We start from the raw sequence: 21,566 nt of genomic DNA on the forward strand, positions 1-21,566 counted from the left end.
AAATTTCCATATACAAGTAGTAATAAAAGGGGCACAAAGGGATCTTATATATTTAGCTTTATTAGAACTGAAGCTCTTTTAGTAACAAGCAGATCTATTACTGGATATTTAGATGTTCAATTCAAACATGGTTTGAACAGAGTAGCAGTAAAGACAGAATTTAGGAGCAGAGATTCCAGTCAGGTATCTGGATGACAGCTCTCCACCACTATGGAAGTTTTTATTCAACTTTCCTAGCATTAGTATTCTTCATCACTAGAGTGATTATAATAAAATATAAAGGTATTTTTAAAAATTAATAAAAAGTGGATGTAATGTATTTAATATAATATAGTGGTTGGAAGTTAAAAAGTGTTCAAGTAAAGATAAGTATAAGTGTTATTTTATTGCTATGAAAGTTACTATTTTTAACACTATTACTAATGTAAAGGACTGTACAGGATCCAGAAGAAAAATGTCACAAAACCGATTTGCATTCACAATAGAATATAAGAAGAGGTAGGAAAGGACCAAAAAATCATAAGAAAAAAATAGAATAAAACGAATAGGTAACAAGGACACAGTTAAAGGTTACAAAAGAAGTCAAGGAGATGAAGGAGATAAAGTCAGGTCACAGGGATAATAAAACACAACTGCAGAATTGGAACCTGCCTTAGCAGAAATAAAGGGCATACTGAAACTACTAAAAGTCAAACCTATTATGTATAGAACGCTCTCAGACTTAAAGAAAAAATGAAAAAGTAAAACTAGATCTTCAATAAGGAAGATAATCACTAGCCAACATAATTCATATTCCAAGTGAGATGGAAAGCACTGAAGGGTTCCATCAAAGGAATGATATGATCTGACATTTTATTTGAGATTTATGCAGTGAATTAAATAATACATGAAGAATATACAATGATATATATACAAATTAAAGAATAATTTTAGAACAGACATTCTTATTAAACAGTAACTTTAGCAGCAAAATATTGCCAGTATCGTAGGATCTGACCATGTGCCATGTTAGATCTCTTTTCGTGTACATAAGAGGTAATCTTCAGAGAAAAGTGTTTTGTAGCTTTTCTTTTCACCACTTCACCATCAAAGGATATCTATCCATTCATTAGCAATATAAAGTTTAGGTTTCCTTTTTAATGTCTACATAAATGGAATCAAACTATGTGTAGTTTTTGAGCCATGTATCTTTCACTCACTGTTTTTCAGATTTACCCACCTTGTTCCATGTGGCTTTGATTTGTTTCCATTGTTGTATGGTACTCAATTAGACCAATGGACCTCTATTTATTTATATATTCTACTGTTGATATATTCATGAACTAATATCAAGAATTTGTCTAGGGTATATACTTAGGGTAACAGACCCTTTTCTAATAGGGACACATATATTTCATAACATATGGGAGTTCCCATTGCCCCATTTTCTCACCAAGGTATGATACATTCCAACCTTTAAAATTTTTGCCTAAGTAAGGTATATATTTTGGTCATATTTTTGTTTTAATTTTCACTTCCCTAATAATGAATAAGTTCATTATTCTTTACTTAAAATATCAAACTGCCATCTTTTTATTTCTGAAATATTTATTTTTTAATTTATGTTCAATTAGCCAATATAGACTACATCATTAGTTTTTGATATAGTGTTCAATGATTATTTGTGTATAACACCCAGTGCTCATCACAACAGGAGCCTTCCTTAATACCTATCACCTAGTCACCCCCACCCTTCTGTAACCCTGTTTGTTTCCCAGTGTCCAGAGTCTCTCATGGCTTGTCTCCCTCTCTGATTTCTTCCCATTCAGTTTTTCCCTCCCTTCCCTATGGCCCTCTGCACTATTCCTTATGTTCTACATATGAGTGAAACCATATGATAACTGTCTTTCTCTGCTTGACTTATTTCACTTAGCATAATCTCCTCCAGTTCCACTTATGTCAATGCAAATGGTAGGTGTTCATTTTTTCTGATGGCTGAGTAATATTCCATTGTATATACGAACCACATCTTCTTTATCTATTCATCTGTTAAAGGATGTCTCGGCTCCTTCCACAGTTTGGTTATTGTGGACATTGCTGCTATGAATATTGGGTTGCATGTGACCCTTCTTTTCACTACATCTGTATCCTTGGGGTTAATATCTAGTAGTGCATTTGTTGGGTCATGGGGTAGCTCTATTTTTAACAACTTAAGGAAAATCCACACTGTTTTCCAGAGTGGCTGTACCAGCCTGCATTCCCATCAACAGTGTAAGAGTGTTCCCCTTTCTCCACATCTTCACCAACGTTTGTTGTTTCCTGTCTTGTTAATTTTTGCCATTCTAACGGGTGAAAGGTGGTATCTCATTGTGGTTTAGATTTATATTTCCCTAATGACTAGTAATGAGCATTTTTTCACATGTCTGTTAGCCATTTATATGTCTTTGGAGAAGTATCTCATGTCTTCTGCCCATTTCTTGACTGGATTATTTGTTTTTTGGGTATTGAGTTTGACAAACTGTCATCTTTTATGATATATAGATATAGATATCGATGTAGATAGATATACACAGTCAAACTTTTCATCCATTTTCTACATTACCTTAACTTTTTCAAATAGATTGATAGGAACTACTTACATATTTACTCATCATTTGATTATGTGTATTGCCAATATTTCCTTTTAGCTGGTGGCTTGTCTTTCCACTTTCATTATGACTTGTATTTATTAAATCAACTATCTAGAAGTTTAATCTACATAAAGTAAAACACACTCATGTTAACCATATAGTTTGACTAGTTTTGCAAATGCAAATGCCTATGTAACAACCACAGACATTAAGATATAAAATATTTGCATTGCACCAAAAAGTGCTCAACTGCTTTTTTGCAGGAAATACCTTCCATCCTAGACACCATGCAACCCAAGATTTACTTTCTCTGTATATGGATTTTCTTTGCCTTGATCTCCAAGAGAATTTTATTAGAAGTGATAAAAATAGGACTCTTGCTTTGTTGTTAATCTTGAGAATGTTATAGTCCTTTACCATTGAGTATGAAGTTATGTGGAGTTTATGTATTTTTGGCATGAAGTTAGTCACCCTTTACTAGGTTGAAAAAGTTTCCTTACATTCCTCATTTGCTAGGAGTTTATATTGCAGATGGGTAATAAATTTTGTCAAATACCTTTTCTGTATCAATACAGACTGGCATAAGGTTTTTCTCATTTTTTCCTTCCAAATATTAAAAATATTTTTGCTCTGTTGGGATAAAGAACACTTTGTGAAAATTTAAAACCCTTTCCAGGTATTTCTGGATTCAATTAGCTAATATTTTGTTAAAGGTATTTGCATTTTTATCAACAAGACACATCAGTCTGTATTTTTATTTTGCTATAATGTTGTAGTTTAATTTTGATGTTGGAGTAGTGCAGGACTTACAAGTTGAGAAGTATTCCCTTTCAGTATATTCTGAAAGAATTTAAGAGGATTTGATTTGATTTTGTCCTTAAATGTTTGATAAAATTTACCAATGAAATCATCTTTTTTGGATTTTTCCTCGTGGCAAGGGTATTAATTATCAATTCAATTTAATTGACATAAAACTATTCAAATTTTAAAGCCATCAACTTCCCTCTAAAGTTTAGTGGCATCCAACAAATTCTGATATGCTGGCCATTATCTCTAAATATTTCTACCCCATTCTTCTCTCTAGAACTACAACTGCATACGTGACTTTGACAGCTCTTAGGTGTCATATGTTAGTTTTTCTCCCCACTGTTTTTTCCCTTCATGTTTCAGTTAGGATAATTTCTCTTGACCTATCTACAATTTCACTGATAATTTTCCTATCTATGTTCAATTTGCTGATGTGCCCACTGAAGGAATTCAGCTCTAATATCACATATATTTTTATATTTCTATCATTTAAATTTGCTTTTCGGTATAGTTTCCATCTCTGTGTTGAAGTCCCCCCTTCTGATCATGCATGTTGTCTATATTTTCTACTAGATCCTGTAACATGTTATTTATAGTTATTTTAAAGTCCTTGTCTCATTATTCCAACAAATATCCAGATTTGTCAATTGTTTCATCTACTAACAATGGGTTATTGTAACTTGCTTTTTTATACAAATTTTAATTTTTTTTTAAAGATTTTATTTATTTATTTGACAGAGATCACAAGTAGGCAGAGAGGCAGACAGAGAGGCAGGCAGAGAGAGAGAGAGAGGAGGAAGCAGGCTCCCCGCTGAGCAGAGAGCCCGATGCGGGGCTCCATCCCAGGACCCTGAGATCATGACCTGAGCCGAAGGCAGAGGTTTAAGCCACTGAGCCACCCAGGTGCCCCTACAAATTGTAATTTTTGATTGAATGCTAAATATCACATGGAGAATAGTAGAGAATGAGGTAAATTGAATTCACACATGGAAATGGGCAATGTTCTTTATTTATGCTATTACTACACACTATTGATATAATCTAGTCAAGATTGTGCTTTGTGTTTCATTGTTGCTATCATTACCGTAGGGTATTTCACACTTCATATTCCTTAAAATAGAGGTTAGCTACTATTACTTGTAATTACAGTGGGGCTTGTGCTGCCAGAATTCTTTCCTCGGTATTCTTGCTTCACTTTGAGCTTTCAGCAGCCCCTGCTCACCTATGCAGAGATAGTCCCTCTCAACACTCTTGTCTCTCCCCCAGCACTACTCTGCTCTTTGTTTATTATTCTAAATAGACTCATCTTCTGTAGTAAGGTAAAGGGAGATCTGTGTTGAATGATCAGTCACAGCCATAGGCAGACTGTGTTCTATAGTCTCAAGATTGGAACTTTCTGAGAATCCCTGCCCCTCCACATGGCAGCCAATCTGTGCCTTATATCTGTAGTTACTCTTATACAGAAGATGATTTTCTGACACTTGTACCTGGCTTCTGATTGGTATCCATGCAGGATCCTTGACTCAAGACAGAGTATCCTTCCCCTTCCCCCGGGCCAAAGGTTTTTGCTTTGATCTTTCTGTCACTGGCAAAGGATCTTCTGCTATATCTACCTCTCACCCATGGGGAGACTGCTTTGCTTTCTCTCCCTTTCCCCACAAAGTAAGATTTGTTTGCCTGGGATCAGGGTGACAGAGAGTGTTCTACCCTTCTGAGTACTATAATTTTCCTAGTATCACCAACCAGCAGCATAATGCTTTTGCTTCTTGTTAGAGAAGGCTCCACAGAAGTAGACAGGCCTTTGTGCCTGTCTCCCAGAAACAGCTGATCATCTGGTATATACTAGACCACTAACTGGTCCTTCATTTTCCTGAACAATATTTTCCCTGAACAACTGGTAAGCATCCATGGAAAATAGCTTAAATAATGATTGTAAACTCTCATTATGTCTTAGACTTCCAGATATTCCAACTTGACTGGCCCTTTAAGAACTTATTATAATTTTAGTTAATTTATTCTTACCCTCTTATATAGTGGTCACCTCTTTCTCCTGTGCTCTGCTAAAGGTCAAAGACTTTATATGCTCCATCTCTCTTGGGAGGGGCCTATCACTCTTTGGAATCTAGTATATTTGGTCACTTATGACCTCAAATCTCGAGTGAAGTCAGGAAAAAATATTATTCTGTATATTATCTGCCTTTTTTCATTGCCAAGGTGTGACCAAATATCTATATTTTAAGCTGAAATGGAACTCCAAAGAATATTTTTAAAAGATTTTATTTTTAAGTAATCTCTACACCCAACATGGGTCTCAAGCCCACAACCCTGAGATCAAGAGTCACATGCTTTACTGACTGAGCCAGCCAGGCACCCCTCCAGAGACTATTTTTAATCTTTGAGGAACAAACAATTTATAATAGCAATAACTAGTTCATCTGGAACAAAAATAATTCTAACTTCTCAATTTGTCTCCAAACTCATTAACTGAATTTGGCAATTTTCAGTGAGTGAATATAAATAGAAATTCATTAAGGTTTATATAAAACTTGGAAAATGGCAAGCTCTTACATGGCTGTTCCTTTGGTCTTCATCACAGCTAAATAACAGTGGGGAGGGAAGGATATGTTGTTTTGTCTTCCAGAAAAATGCAGAGGAGAAAAGTTGTCACCAATCTTCTCCAATGTTCAAAATACTTTTAGGATATGCTTAATATCTAAAGTATTAAAATGCTGTTCCTCAGAATTTATGATATATCAAGTATTTCCTAAGGCAGACTTGGAATACAGCATATAAAATAAGAAAAGTGCATTATTGTCAGTTTTCACTAACCCAAAGGGTCACAAAGATTAGAGGTAGTCCAGTTCAAATCCTATATAAATGCAAAATCTCTTGACATTCCTGACTGTCTGCATACCCTTAATGTGGAGGAACTCTCTATCAACAGGATAGTCTCAAATTTTGAACAAATACTTTTTACAAAGATTTTCCTCATACGGAGTCAAAATAAGTATTTATAAAGTTTGCAACCATTTGTTCTAATTTGTCATTCCAGAGCTGCTTACAGTAAATGTTATCACCTTTTTACTTAAACAGATTTCAAATATGTGGAAATAGTCCTCATGTTTCCTTTTTCTTCTTTTTCTTCCAAGGTAAATATTCCTAGTACCATCAACTACCTTTACTTTATGTCCATTAAACTATAGTCTTCTGACTTAGGACTCAGCATTGTGTGCTCCATCTGTGACCCCAAACTCCTTTCTCCATCAACCTAAATATTAGGTGTTCTGAAATGTTACATACCCAGCATTCGATTTTTCTTTCCTCCACAGTCTCTATTTAAACAGACATATCCAAATTCCTGGCCAGGTGTCACCTCTATGAAAACTATGCTCAACCACTAATACATGTTTCATAGTTATAGAATCTCTCGTATGGTGCATCAGCCATCACAGGAGTTGTAAATTTCAGGCTGATTATTCTCCTTCTACGAGGTTGTGTGTGTGTGCATGTGTGCGCACATGTGCACATGCACACACACATCCCTATGTGTACGTATTAAGGGAAACTCCATGGTTTTGGAATTTAGAAAATGTTTCCATACAGCAGTTTTGCATTTGCTTCTGCTGGGTCCAAAATAGTCACTAAATCCTGGCACAATTTTTTGACATAAATCCATACTTCACAGTTAAACATACAATTTTTTCAGGTATTCATTTTCCTCACTCTAAGCTCCTGGAAAGAGAAAGTCTTCCTCAAAATCTCTCTTGGTCGTTAGGGACTGTTTTCTTCTCCCACCTTTTACAAGTGACAGCCTATCCAGTGTCAGGAGCTTATTCTGAGATTTCAGCTCCAGATCTGGCCTTTCCCATCTTCCTCTTACTGGTTTAGGTCTAAAATCTCAGCATTTGTCGCATCGCGAGCAGTAAAATACCATTCTCTAAGTCTGAGGGCCTAAATCTAATCTGGTATTTCCCTCAGGCCATTTAGCATCAATGTTGAAGACACTGCTCTGGCTTTAAGTTCCCTCGTTAAATTTCTGTCACCCAGAAATTTACCCTATCTTTGTTTTGGGCTAAGTCATATACTTACACATTTTTCTTATAGTTTAACTAGTGTTTATATGAGCATGTGTTCTCTGTGTGCATGCGCGCGCACGTGTGTGTGTGTGTGTGTGTGTGTTTTCTCAATTCAACAGCTGGCAGAGCTAGAATCGCACTGCATTTCCCAATAGCTAAAGGATGTGTGTGCTTGGTTGTCGCTGTGGAAGGTCAAGCTCTTCATATCAAAAACCACATTCATCATAATCTCATCAAAAATCTTCCCAATATTTGTTGCCATAATTAATGGGACCCTACCTTCTTAGTTTCCCAAGCACAAACTTTCTGTTGGTCCACACATTCAATTAATCATCAAGTTAATTCTACTATTGGAACATTTCATTTAACATATTCTAGCAATCTCAGCAATTCAGGAATTTAATGAATATAATATTTATCTTTCAGAATTTGAGGAAGATTAAATAAGATAAATAGATCAGATATGAAGCACTTCAAGACTAGAGTTAAGAGAGTGTAAATTAGCTACTGACTGACCCAAGTCAACTCTGCATTTGCATTTTAATTAGTAATATTTTAAAAATTTCCACAAATTAATATCACACATCTACTTTGAATGTATGAATGAAAACTAAACATAGCACCTAATACATGCCCTTCTCATAGTTTTTATTATCTTTTGGTTTTTATTTTATTGGTTATGTGGAGATGTACAGTATCTGATTTCTCATATAAACTGAAAAATTCATGTGAATGAATAAAAATCGAAAATGAATTAATTAGCCAAAATGTAACCTTTATTCTCTGCCAGGCACTTTTTCATATTTTATCTTATTTAACCATTATAGCAACCCTGTAATTAATTATTATTTTTCCAATTTTACAGAAGAGAAAAGTTACATCCACAAAAGTTGAATAATTGATAATAGTTACAGGTACAAATGGAGCAGAACCAGGAATTTTAACATAGATAACCTTACTGTAAAGCTGAAAACAAAGTAACTACACTGTTTGGAATGAGTATATTAATATACCAATAGTTGGGTTGCTCTTCTTTGGGAAACTCTAATTTCAAGCCCAGTCTCAAATGTGGTACCCAGAACTAAACTCCCGTTCAGCTTATACACATGGAAAATATGGTGGGGATTAACTTTATAGTTATGAAGAATATATGGTTTTCAATAATTTAATAATGAAGTAGATCTCTGTCAGTCATGTGACAGTGTTGACTCAAATTGAGTTCACACACAAATAAAATGACTGACTTTTTTCATATGAACTATTCATAAATTTTTCTTCTCCATGTTATGACTGAGTAGTTGTGTTTTCTTCACCTGGAAAAGACTTAAGATGTATTCCAATTAAATTGCATCTTCTTATTTTTCATCCATAGCAAAATGTAGATGATATTATTGAAGAAGTGAAAAATATATGCAGTGTTCTGGGGTGTGTGGAGACCAAACAAATTACAGATGCTGTAAATGAACTAAATCTAATTCTTCAGAGAGAAACAGAGGTAAATACACTCACTTATTGGATAGTAATTCTTTAACACCTGAGTTCAATAATTAATTAAGGAAAGTGAAAGAAAAAAAAGAAGAGTAAAGAATTTTGAGTAAGTACTGTGTGTCTGTGTGTATGTGTGTGCACATATGCATTTCAATCATTTGGGGCTAATGGAAACTTGATTCTATTATACCAAAAGGATTTAATTAAATTAAAAGAAATTTCTTACACATTTGAAGTCTGTAACTGCGATATATCTTCCAAGTGAGATTGAAGTTAATCCTACCATCCTACCAAGAGGAATATGCCTATATAATAACATTTTTAGGCAAGTGTTTTATAGACTATTAATGGCTCTCATGTGCACTAGGATATGCAGGGGTAAGTATCCATGCTTACAAGGACAAGCACACATACAGGAAAGAAAAGACCAATTTTTGCGCTTTCGCTGAATTTGCAATGCCCATTGCTTATATGATCCCACCTTATCAAATAACACCCTTTATTCTACTGTTTAAAAAGCATCATGTGACTTTTTTAAAATCTCAGAAATCTGACATAGAATTACATGTGTGATTATTACCCAAGAAAAAGGTTAGGAAATCTGGTCACAATAAATCCATTCAATCCTGTTATTAGTTTAGCAAATGATGAAGCGGAAAGATATGATGATGATAAACTACTACTTGAGAGTGCATTGCAATAATAAAATAGTTTCATTTATTTATTATTGCATTTTTATTTTATTTCAATTCATCTTCATATCAATGCCATAAAGTTGTTATTTTACTGTTAATTTTGTTATTAAAATCTGATGCTTAGAATGCTTGTGTAGAGGATTAATAAGTGGCAAAACAGAGATTTGAACTCAGGCCTCTTCCTCAATATATGTGAAACTTCACAGCAGAAAGTGATTACATGCATTCCTTATCTGCATGGAAAGGAACAGCGCAGACTACCTTGAATATGCCAATGTTCTTCTGTAAAATTGGAACAATAATAATTAATTATAGGGTTGCTATAATGATTAAGTAAGATAAAATAAGAAAAGGTGCCTGACAGCCTCTTCCTCAATATATACATGAAACTTCATTACAGAGAGTGATACATGGAAAGGAACAGCAAAAGCTACCTTTAATACGCCAGCCTTGAAATTTCAAAAAGATTGATTTTGAAAGTGAACAACTGTATTAGTATATATAAATCGTCATCATTGTTTCAAATAGATGACTATGGAAAAAAATCAGTAATTTCTTAATGTTGGGTTTTGTATGTCTTATTTTAATTAGCACCTGTTTTTGTAATTAGAGAGCAATAATGAATATAGAAATTTAAATACCTTATTTGCATTACATAGTGACAGTGGTGATTCACGAGTAGTGGAATCATCCTACCAAAAGATTTTCCAGATAAACATCCATTAAAAGCTAAAATCCCAAAGCAAAGAAGAAATCAAAATTTAAACAATATAATCAATAAATATAAAAAGTTTATGTCATGAAAGTAATAACTGTTTATTACATTTTTCTTAATGGGAAAATATCTACTCATATCTTCCAATTATAGAAGAAAATGAAATAACTGTTTTTATATGGACATATTAATATCCATGTTCTTCTCAAATAATAAGGTAAAAAATTTGAAGTGATCATATTTATTCTGGTCATATTTTTTTATTCTGTGTCAGAGTGGGAAAATTATACATAGTCTTAAAAACCCTATCATCAGTATGTTGTGAATATAAGTCTTGTGATGAACTCAAAAACTTAAGAATTTTATGATACTAAGAAGAGTTTTCCAATAGCAAAAGTTAAGTCAGGATAACAAGGTAGTGAGAGTTAACCTTCAACAAGCAACTAGTTTCTCTTAGATGATCACATCTGGGAGACTTTATAAGTGTCTAGAGCTGATGATAAAACACAAAGGGTTGAGGGTCATGCAAATATGATTTGCACTCAGTAAGTTTTTAGCTGAACATCCTTAGGAAAATTAATTCATATCTTTGAGTTTCAGCTTTTCTCAAAAATTGCATGCATGCATGCATGCATAAAAAATAGACAGATACACACATAGATAACAGAATTTGCAGGGTTTCTATGAGCATTACAAATAATGTTAATAAAGGTCCAGATGACAGTGCTTCTTGCATGAGTCATATTAATTACTGGAGGTAGTGGGGACGCTGCTGGTGGTAGTTTTTGAGACTTCTCCCCATGTAGCCAACATGAAGGTTTTAATTTGCACAAGCACCACTTAGGTCCTCATTTTCTCACAATCACTGACTATAGCAAGCTTCATGACAGATATGAGCCTTTGCCAGAAGAGGAGACCACATGCATGAATGTGAACACATGACTTTCTATCTGTTAAGATCACTTGGTTGTGCTTCAATTTAATGTCCAGCTCTCAGTGAATCAGTACACTGAATCAGTACTAACAACAGATCAAAGAATGAGGGAAATCTAATTTTAGGATAAAGCACTTTAATGCTGTTAAAATATTACTAGATACAAAAAGTTTTATCTTTAAAACATTCATTTTTCTGAAACTCCCTAAAAGAACAAAAATAACAATTTTCTCAGAAATATCAAGCCTTCAGTATAGCTGAAGCCAAAAGAATCCTTTAAAGAGAAATTGAATATTTCCTAGGAAAGCTATGAACAATTATAATTCTCAAAAAAAAGCTCATATTCACATTTCACATCTCTTATATACATATGAGCACTAAATTATTGTGATTATTGACACATAAAAATAGAGTTGACAATCACAAATTTTCTTCATATATGTCAATGGCAAAAAATAGTTTAATACCCCTTAATAAGCAGATTCTTATTTTGAGCACACTTTAAAAGTTCACTTATTCTATATCACCTTCATTCAAATGTTTTGTTCTTCTCTTTCTCCAACCTAACCATGAATCCACCTCTGTAAGAATGTTGATACAAATAGTAAGTACATTTTTCAGAATTTGCATAGTAACCAACTGCAGTTAACAATGCCAAAGTATCTCAGTGTGTCTACCCACCACAAACTAAGATTAAAGAAATACTGAGAAAAGTGAATCTTCTGCCAACAAACTCAAATTTGAGAAACTTTCCTTTTCCTTGGCTGAATTTTTTGGTCAACTTCCAAGAGACTATTTCCTGCCATACAGAGAAGTAATTAGGTATTTATTAAATGGAAGTTTTGGCAAGATGATGAATTATATCACAAGTGCAGTTATACTCTTGCTCATGCTCTCAGCATTGGAAACAATTTTCAATCCTTCAAAATTATGTTCCAGAATCTCACATAATATATTTCCATTACATGTTCACACAATAAATGAAACAAAGTGAAAAATATGGTCTTACACATTGTGCTGTAGGTGGATGTCATGGTGATTTTAAAATACAAGTTTATATTTCTGAATAAACTGAATCCCAGTTAAGTCAGGCTAACATCTTTAATAGTCTCACCCACATGGATGGGGTGAAGATCTTATGTATTGTTATTAAGCCTAGTGGTTGAAACCAAGCTCCAGTGAAATATTATACCTAAAAGTAATGCTTCTGGAAAGCACCTGAAGAATGCTTTTAAGTTGAAAAGCCATATATTCATATTAAATTACATTTTAAACATGACAGAAGTGTTTTCTCTCTAAAGGAATATTGTAGCAAGTTCTTTGTTACAAGAAAACAATTATTCCCTTGAGAAATCGGGCTTTCATATATTAAAAACAAACTTGTGAACCAAAATTTCAAAAAAATTAGCATTAATTACAGTGGATCATATTAGAAAATGTGTTTGCTTTTGGACTGAAACCTTATTTTTAGTGAATCTGTGAATCACCTTATATAGTTTTCATGATAATGAATTTACCATCAGCAAATCCTAAACCACCGAAATAATTCTAGGCCTCCAACAAATATAAATGCAAGTAAACAAACAAGCAAATAAATAAATTAAAACCATACTAATGGATGTGAACTAAAATGACAACAAAAATAAAATTTCAGATAGTATTTTTTTTTAAATTTATGATTTGGTCACAAGTGTTTTACTATCAGTTTTTTAAAATTCCCTAAAAATAAATAAAGAAGTGAAACTGTATCATGAGTCTATATAATTTTGCCCCCTTCCATCCAGCCCTCTTTTCACTGCAGTCCAAAGCTTACAACTGAATAACTGCTAATAAGAAGAACTGGACACACTAAGCAGATAATTAAAATGCACTTTTTTCAAAAAATCATTCACTGCTGTGGAAAGGGAATGGAGGTTAGTCAATATATAGAGAGCTGTTCTAACAACACTAAATATACATAACTTATTTTAAAATTTTTCAGTCAAAAAAATTCAGATTGTTTATTAAAACATTCAGAAGGCTTTTCTTTCATCTTACAATTTAGCTTCCTTCTATTTATTATCAGTTTGATTGTTTTGTGAATTTGTTTTCTTAAATAACAATTGTATCTTCACATTTATTTTTCTTTTCAGAATTTTCATGAAAATTCAGAGACTTCAGCAAAAGGTAAAATATACATGTACCCACATTAAAAAAAAAAAAGTTACAGAATCCAAGATAATTCATTTTCAATTTTTCATCCAAATATCAAGGTAACGCACAGAAATATTTTTTGAAGTGAAAATGCTTTGCTAAAACTCTTTACTGATGGAAATGATTATTCTGCAAGTGAATAAAAATCCACTCTCTAAACTTGTAGCCTGACATTTTTAAGAAATGGGAAAAGTCAAGAGATCTATAAAAATGAAAGGAATACTGAAAATATTCTTAAAACTATTCCAAGAAACTATGAAATTTTATTTAGCTAATTATATTTTAATGTAAGAGAGTCAGAAAAGTAGCAGATGTCTTTCTTCAAAGTCACTAATTTCAGATTTAAAGTCAAACTCTATTTGAAAGACCAATCTAGCATAATATGTAGGAGGATTAGGTTCTGGAATAATTAGTGTTCACAGAGACTCTGAGCCTATAAAACTGCAAGCCACAGGAGGATTTTGCCTCTACAGAAAATGGTGGGTGAGTGATAGTGTGGTGTAGAGCAAGGGACCCAGCTGGAGGTATGTTTATATGGAATTGTACCTCTCTTCATTTCTTTTAGGAATGCTGAAATAAAAATCCCTTCAGCCCATACTCTTCAGGGGTTGAGGTATAAGATCCCACAAAACTGTGTAGGAATGTTCCCAAAGGTTTATACTCATGCTAAATCATAACAGATTCCAATTAATGTATTTTAATCAAATATATATAGTCACTGTCTCTCAATACTGTTTCTCAATTTTATGATACTATAACTCTTTCCCCAGAGTAAAATCAGGTGTGACAAACATTATAACTCCTTATTTCACCACCAAGTCCAGTATATTGAGTCTCTAGCACATTTCACATACTTCCAGTAGTAAAGCATAATGCAAAAGCACACATCACTATACTACCACAAAAAAGCAAATTATAACCAAGAACTGTATTTCTGTATAAGAAGTCAAGTACAAGAGTTTGAATAATTATCCAAATAATTAAAATTTCCCAAAATATATGCTGGGGCTTGAATTAATAAGATCTCTGACCCAACCTTATGATTTATTTTAGATGTGTATTCATTTGCACAAGATTGGAAATTATTAACTAGAAGTTTGCACTTCCTGCTTCAGAGTACCAAACAGCACAATGTGGGAACTGGGAAATACGTTTCTATAAATTTATAATTCCCAGCCTTTGTTGTTCAGGAGAATCCCTGTTGGTAGGCCTCTAGAGTTGGATGAGTCCTCTTCTTAAAAACGATTTTTACGCTACTTTACTCTTGTTTTATTAATTGCTACTGCTGATTTCTCAGAGAATTTTAATTAGAGCTCTTTCATGCTGCTTGTCCTCTCCGACTGTTTTAACAAAGGACGCCACTTTAAGTAAAATTTGGCCATCTTATAAATTTTGTACAAATTTATGAATAACTAAGTGAATGATAGCATGTGTTGAACAACAACAACAAAAATGTTTAATTGTGGACAGACCTACTGAGGGGCAGGATGTGGGAAGAAGCTTCATGCTGAAAAGTCCTGTTTTCTGAGTAGCCAAAATGCTATTGGAACAGGGCAGACTAACAGAGGAAAAAGCTGGCTCTTTGTATTATTTTCTTTGGAAAACAGCTAGAAACTACAAGCAATTTATGCTTCAGGAACAACTTGATGGGGCACCTGGGTGGCTCAGTCTTAAATGCCTGCCTAGCTGAGGTAGTGATCCTGGGATCCGGCCCCTCATCAGGCTCCCTGCTCAGCGGGAAGCCTGCTTCTCCCTCTCTCCCTCCCCCTGCTTGCGTTCCCTCTCTCACTGTGTCTCTCTCTGTTAAACACACAAATAAAATCTAAAAACAAAAAAACAAACAAAAGAAACAACTTGATGAGGAAGTGCATGTGTTTGAAAAAAACAGTACTACCGCCTGACTTGGCTGGGCACGCATCGAATCACACCAAATCACAGACGTTTTTAAGAAGGAAATTTCTGAAGATCTGCTTACTCATTCTCTCAATGACCCCTCCCTCAGTTGCCTGCAGGTTCGGTCACAGGTCACAGTGTTCCTCTCCGTGTAGATGTGAGCGCCCCAAGCAGACCCGGAAGTGCACCGTGCCGCCGCCACTGTGGGCGGGGCCTTGTGCCGCAGGGGTGTCTGGGATCCCATCTGGGACGCAGAACAAGGTCCTGATCAACGTGTGGGTGGGGCCTTGTGCTACAGGGGTGTCTGGGACCACATCTGGGATGGATGAGGACAGGGTCCTGATCAACATGTGGAAACAGAACCTGGAGTCTGGAGAAGAACTGGGCTCCCAGGCTGGACCACTACAAAGCAAGACGGTGCAGCCCATCTTCCCAGTACCACATGGAAGCCTCCTCGCGAGAGGGTTTCACTACCGACTCCTCTCGGTGGCAGAAGGGCTGAGCTAAAGGGTGTCCGACTTGCAAGCTTGGCGTTGAGGCCTAGTGAAATCAAGCGCTCCTCCAAGACCGAGGCAACAGAAACCACGACATCATCTGCAAACACGTGTCAGGGGCTGCAAAGTTAGCACAGACTTGCGGAGGGAAGGCGCCCTCATTGAGCCTAAGGAGCCCGTCTCAGTGGAAGCCAGAGACTGAAGGTATTAGGAAGACAGAGCCCGAAGGGAGGTGTCTTCCCAAACCATGCCCCCGGCAGACGCCAGGCGGCAGAACAGTTCTTCTGCAGTGTTTCGCAAGCTGGTGTGTCTGGCGCCGCGATTCCTCCCCTGGGCTGGCTCCGCCTCATCCCGGACGGCCGCTGCATTATCCACTCGATGGTCCCACCCACTGGCCACGTAACGCTCAGGACCCTCGGGGAGACAGGGTTCAGGCCTCCTGACAAGATCTTCTGCTCTGGAGAGGGGCCTCGAGGCTCCGCTCTCCTCCACCCTGTGCCTAGCTCAGTGGATGCCACTATGGGTCCTCTCCACTGGCTAAGCTGTGGTTCGGTGGCATTTCTCCAGGACGAAGTGGCAAAAAAGCAGAAATATCTAAAATGTGGCATTTCAGCATGTTCTTCTGGCCGAGGATGGGAAAGGATGGCTTTCAGATCAGATCGGCCTGATTTCTTTCTCAGGGTTCTCTGCTATACACGTGTCTACCAGAATGAACCCGTAGGATTTAAGGCCTGTTGCCAGGACTGGACGAAGCCTGACAGAGGCTGTGTGAGGACGACAGACGGATGCACACCGAGGGGTCTTTGACCATGACCACAGCTAGCTGTATCAACCCTCCGGAGAGTCCTTCAGCCAAGGCCGTCAGGAATGAGGGACTACGAGGAGGGCACCAGAGCTTCCATTAACAGCTTATTTCACTTCGTACCGTCTTTTCATTTCCTAAACCCTTTAATCGCTTAAATATTTGTCAAAGATATTCCTGATCAGGCTTAAAAAATAATGTTCGAGCTTTTGTATTTGACTTTACTCATTTAACTTTTGGATCACTACTACAGTGGAATATTAAAAAACAATCACGGGGCGCCTGGGTGGCTCAAAGCGTTAAGCCTCTGCCTTCAGCTCAGGTCATGATCCCAGGGTCCTGGAATCGAACCCCGCATCGGGCTCTCTGCTCAGCAGGGAGCCTGCTTCCCATTCCCCCTCTGCCTGCCTTTCTGCCTACTTGTGATTTCTCTGTCAAAAAAAAAAAAAATCACAAGTCATGAGCATATTAATGTATGTGCATATTAATGCATACAAAATGTCAGTAATGAGAATTATTCACTGGCCCCATTAAGAAGTCCGACACTGAGGTCCACCCATGGGATAAGGTTAGTCATCCTTATAAGCTTCTTCATTGTAATGTGTCATCTTTCCTGATTTTGATTTCTAAGTTCATAACCTGTACTACCTGGTCCATTGCATCAGTCTTTTCTTGCGTACTCTGTTTTTCCAGGAAAGAGTTTATTGGGAAAACAAAAGCCAGGAAAATTTACCTTAAATTCAGTGGTTAGTCTTTTCATGTGGTTTAGGATAAATTGGTATGCCTTTATCTAGTACATACTTGGAACTATTATTACCCCTTGTCCTTAGTCATTTTTTTTTTTCATTTTTCTTCCTTTGTGACAAGTCACTTTTATGAATAATCCATAAACCTCTCTTAAATAACTAATAGTAAAAGTTAAATAAAGCTTTGATTTTGAAGAGATTTAGTAAGCATCTTAAATCTTTCATTTCAGGCTTATTTCAGATCCCAGCCAGGTAGTATTATTGTTCTCTTTTCACAGCAGGGCAATGTATATGATTAGTGTTCAGTTAATGGTTAACATCATAGCACAGTAAATGTATTATGATTAATTTTTAGATGGGATTTGTTTGAAGTACTTACAAGTCATGTAGAAAAGCTGTTCATTGTCTGAAATTAATTCTAAAGAAATCATAAACTAAAACAAAAAATATTGCAAATTATAGAATGCCAAATTAATAATCCAAAACTCTGATTTATGATTAAAGTCCATGCTTCCAAGATTTCTGGAACTGAAGATATGAAAGCTTATTGATTATCTACACTACTATCAGCTAATTCAGGCTGCATATAGAGGCACAGATGGCTAATTGGCTTCAGTTGGTGGATGGTCATTTTAATTAAATTTTATTTAAAATTTATCATAAGAAATTTCAAAGCTATAATTGGTGGCTTATAGTAAGTATGGTCCTTCAAAGATGACCTGATTTCTATCCTTTTTTTCTGCCCCCTTAGGCTTGATAGAGAAAGTGACAAATGAACTATCCAGGTCAATCTACCAGCTTATCAATGCCTATTGCTACAGCTTTTATGCAGATTTCCAGCCTCTAAAGGTACCTGATGAGATTTCCTATGTAAATCCTGGGCTCCATTCCCACCTTAGCTTCACAGTGTATGCAGTTCACAACATTCCAGAGATTTGGGTGCACAGGTAAGTGGTGGTAAGTTTTTCATAAAAAGGTGACTTTTTACTTCGTTTCTAATTGGAGTTTAATTTGTTCTTATTTGCAGGAGCAAATATTCCATAAAAATTTTGAAATTTAATCAGGATAGATTTATCTTAAAACCATTTTTAAGAACTTCATTCCCAAATGCACATTCCATTTCCCTCAGTCTTTTACCATTCTTCATATTAAAAACTGCTGCATATTGCCAGTATATCATTAGGGAAACAGAGACTGCTCATTCTATTTAGTGATTGTCCTAATTTTTTTTAACATTTGAGTTTAAATGACTAATGCTAATTAATAGAACTGAGAGAGAGAGAGAGAGAGAGCACACACACAGGAAGTAGTCACTCTGATATCTACGAAGTTATGAGCGGTAGATATTTTGTGAAATTAGTACCTTGATAAAGGGAGAATTAGCCAAGAGTTATTTGAGTTACAATGGAAATTAACCACAAGTATGCATGGAGAAGCATTGCTAGATTTTAGGTTGGCTCTATTATATAGTATTTTTTAAATAACATCATTAGACTAATATTATGACCACTATTTGAAATTCCTTATAGATTAAATCTATAATTTTATAAATTTATAAATGGATTTACTATACCCACTGTATTTTGCACCTCAAAGAAAAGCTGAAACCATTTCAGTAAAAAAGAGAAAAAATTGCTATATGTATTTTTGCAAGTAACTGACCTGTACACATAGTTATAAAGTTAATTGAAAAGAAAAATTTACCTTTGTATGTAAAAAATATTATCTACCTATGTACATATATGCATATTTCTTTAAATCTGTGGGATGAGGGGTCCTTGGGTGGTTCAGTTGGTCAGGTGTCTGCCTTCTACTCAGGTCATTGTCTCTGGGTCCTGGGATTCAACCCCGTGTCTGGCTGTCACTCAGTAAGGGGTCTGCTTGCCCCTCTCTCCTCCCACCCCCGTTTGTACACGTGTGAGCCCTCTCTCTCTGTCAAATAAATAAATAAAGTCTTTAAAAATCAATCAGTCACTTAGTCCACGAGATGAGTGTGTAAAAAACACTATCTACCTACCTACACATACACATATTTCTTTAACCCATAGGATGATATTTTATGCCTTTTCTTTATTTTATGAAAATGTAAAGACCTGATGTATAATATCAAAAACTGCTATTCTGATGGTTTCTTACAATATTTAATCATTAGTAAATACTAATTTTAATTAACATGGAAAAGCTGTGTAGCCTGATAAATATGGATAAAACTATATGTGCAAGCCTGCATATATATATGATGTGGCAGTGTTGTTAATTTTTTTCCATTTTTTTCTATCCTCTGCTTCACTTATTTCTGCTATAATATTTATGATTTTCTTCCTTCTTTTAACTTTGGACTTAGTTTGTTTCATTTTTTCTAGTTCCTTCAGTATATAGTTAGGTTGTTTATTTTTTATACTTCTTATAATAGAGGAATTGATAGCTATCAACTTCTTTCTTAGTACTGTTTTTGCTGCATCTCAAGTTTTGTTATGGTGTGTGTTCATTTTCATTTGTATCAATATATTTTCTAATTTCCCATTTAATTTCTTGTTTGCCCAGTGATTGTTCAAAAGTGTTCATTTCTATAAATTTGTTAATTTTCCCGTTTTCTTTCTGCTATTGATTTCTAGTTTTATCCTATTGAGGTCAGAAAATACATATGGTTTGATCTCAGTCTTTTCAGATTTGTTAAGACTTGTTTTGTGACCTAACACATGATCTATGCTAGAGAATGTTCCGTGTGTTCTAGAGAAGAATGTGTATTCTCCTGCTATTGGATGGGATGTTCTGTATTTATCTGTTAGGTTCTTTCTTGTTGTTGTATTCATTATGAAAAGTGGGCTGTTGAAATCTACTACTATTGTGTTGCTATTTCTTCCTTCAGTTCTGTCAATGTTTGCTTAATATTTTTGCTCCAATTTGGGGTACCATATGTATTTACAATTGTATCCTCTTGACAAATTCACCCTTTTTATCATTATATAATGTCCATCTTTATCCCTTGTGATTTTTTTTGACTTAAGGTCTGTCATGTCTTAAGTATGTAAGGCAAGCCCTACTGTCTTTTGATTGGCATTTGCATGGAACATCTTCTTCTGTCCTTTCACTTTCAGCCTATATGTGTCCTTTAATCTAAAGTGAGTCTCTTACAGGCAGCATATAATTGGAACTTGTTTTTTTATCCATTCAGCTATGCTATACCTTTTGATTCTGGAGTTTAATACATTTGCATTTAAGGTAACTAATGATATGAAAGGACTTAACTATTGCCATTTCTTCCACTGTTTTCTATTCTTTTCCTCTCTTGCTGTCTTCTTTTGCATTTTTTTTTTGATTATTTGTAATGACACACTTTTTTAAATTTTATTTTTTTTCTCTAAAGATTTTATTTATTTATTTGACAGAGAGAGGTCACAAGTAGGCAGAGAGGCAGACAGAGAGAGAAAGGAGGAAGTAGACTCTCTGCAGAGCAGAAAGCCCAACTTGGGGCTCGATCGCAGGACCCCGGGATCATGACCTGAGCCGAAAGCAGAGGCTTTAACTCACTGAACCACCCAGCCGTGCCTGTAATGACACATTTTGATTCCTTTATTTTCTTTTGTGTATCTTCTATAGGTAGTCATTTTCTTTGTGATGACCATAGGCCTTATGTAAAGCATCTTATATTTTTAAAACAGTCTTTGTTAAGCAGATAACAACTTCAGACACTTAAAAAAAACTCTATTCTTTTTTCTCCCCTTACCACACTTTGTTATTGATATCACAAAATGCATCATTTTGTTTTACATATTTTTATAATTATAGCTCTTTAATACTTTGCCCTTTACTTTCTATACCACAGTTAAGAGTGGTTCATGCACCATTACTAAAGTATTTTACTGTATTCTGTATTTGTCTACATATTTACCTTGACCAGTGCCCTTTGTACTTTTATATGCTTTTGTGCTTCTCTCTAGCTAGCATCTTTTTATTTCAACTTTGAAGACCACTGTTAGCCGTTCTTGTAAGTCAGGTCTCGTGGTGATGAAATTCCTCAGGTTTTGTTTCTCTGGGAAAGTATTTCTTTGTCCTTTATTTTTGAAGGACACTTTTGCCAGAGCAAATATTCTTGACTAGCAGTTTTGTCTTT

The 21,566-nt window shown here is 35.3% G+C and overlaps 1 protein-coding gene across 3 annotated transcripts in view; it reads left to right on the plus strand.

Annotated features, from left to right (window-relative positions):
- PIK3C2G (phosphatidylinositol-4-phosphate 3-kinase catalytic subunit type 2 gamma) overlaps positions 1 to 21,566 on the plus strand; it is a 359,509-nt gene that overhangs the window by 76,186 nt on the left and 261,757 nt on the right. For all 3 annotated transcript variants that reach the window (XR_004286866.1, XM_032347455.1, XM_032347456.1), the window contains exons 9-11: positions 8,865 to 8,987; positions 13,457 to 13,490; positions 18,204 to 18,399. Coding sequence is in view for 2 of the 3 variants with exons in the window: in XM_032347455.1 (XP_032203346.1) it covers positions 8,865 to 8,987; positions 13,457 to 13,490; positions 18,204 to 18,399 (353 nt within the window). In the remaining variant the exon portion in view is untranslated. The remainder of the gene's footprint in view (positions 1 to 8,864; positions 8,988 to 13,456; positions 13,491 to 18,203; positions 18,400 to 21,566) is intronic.

The sequence above is a fragment of the Mustela erminea genome, chromosome 6, assembly GCF_009829155.1.
Source record: "Mustela erminea isolate mMusErm1 chromosome 6, mMusErm1.Pri, whole genome shotgun sequence".
In the NCBI taxonomy this organism is placed as follows: domain Eukaryota; kingdom Metazoa; phylum Chordata; class Mammalia; order Carnivora; family Mustelidae; genus Mustela; species Mustela erminea.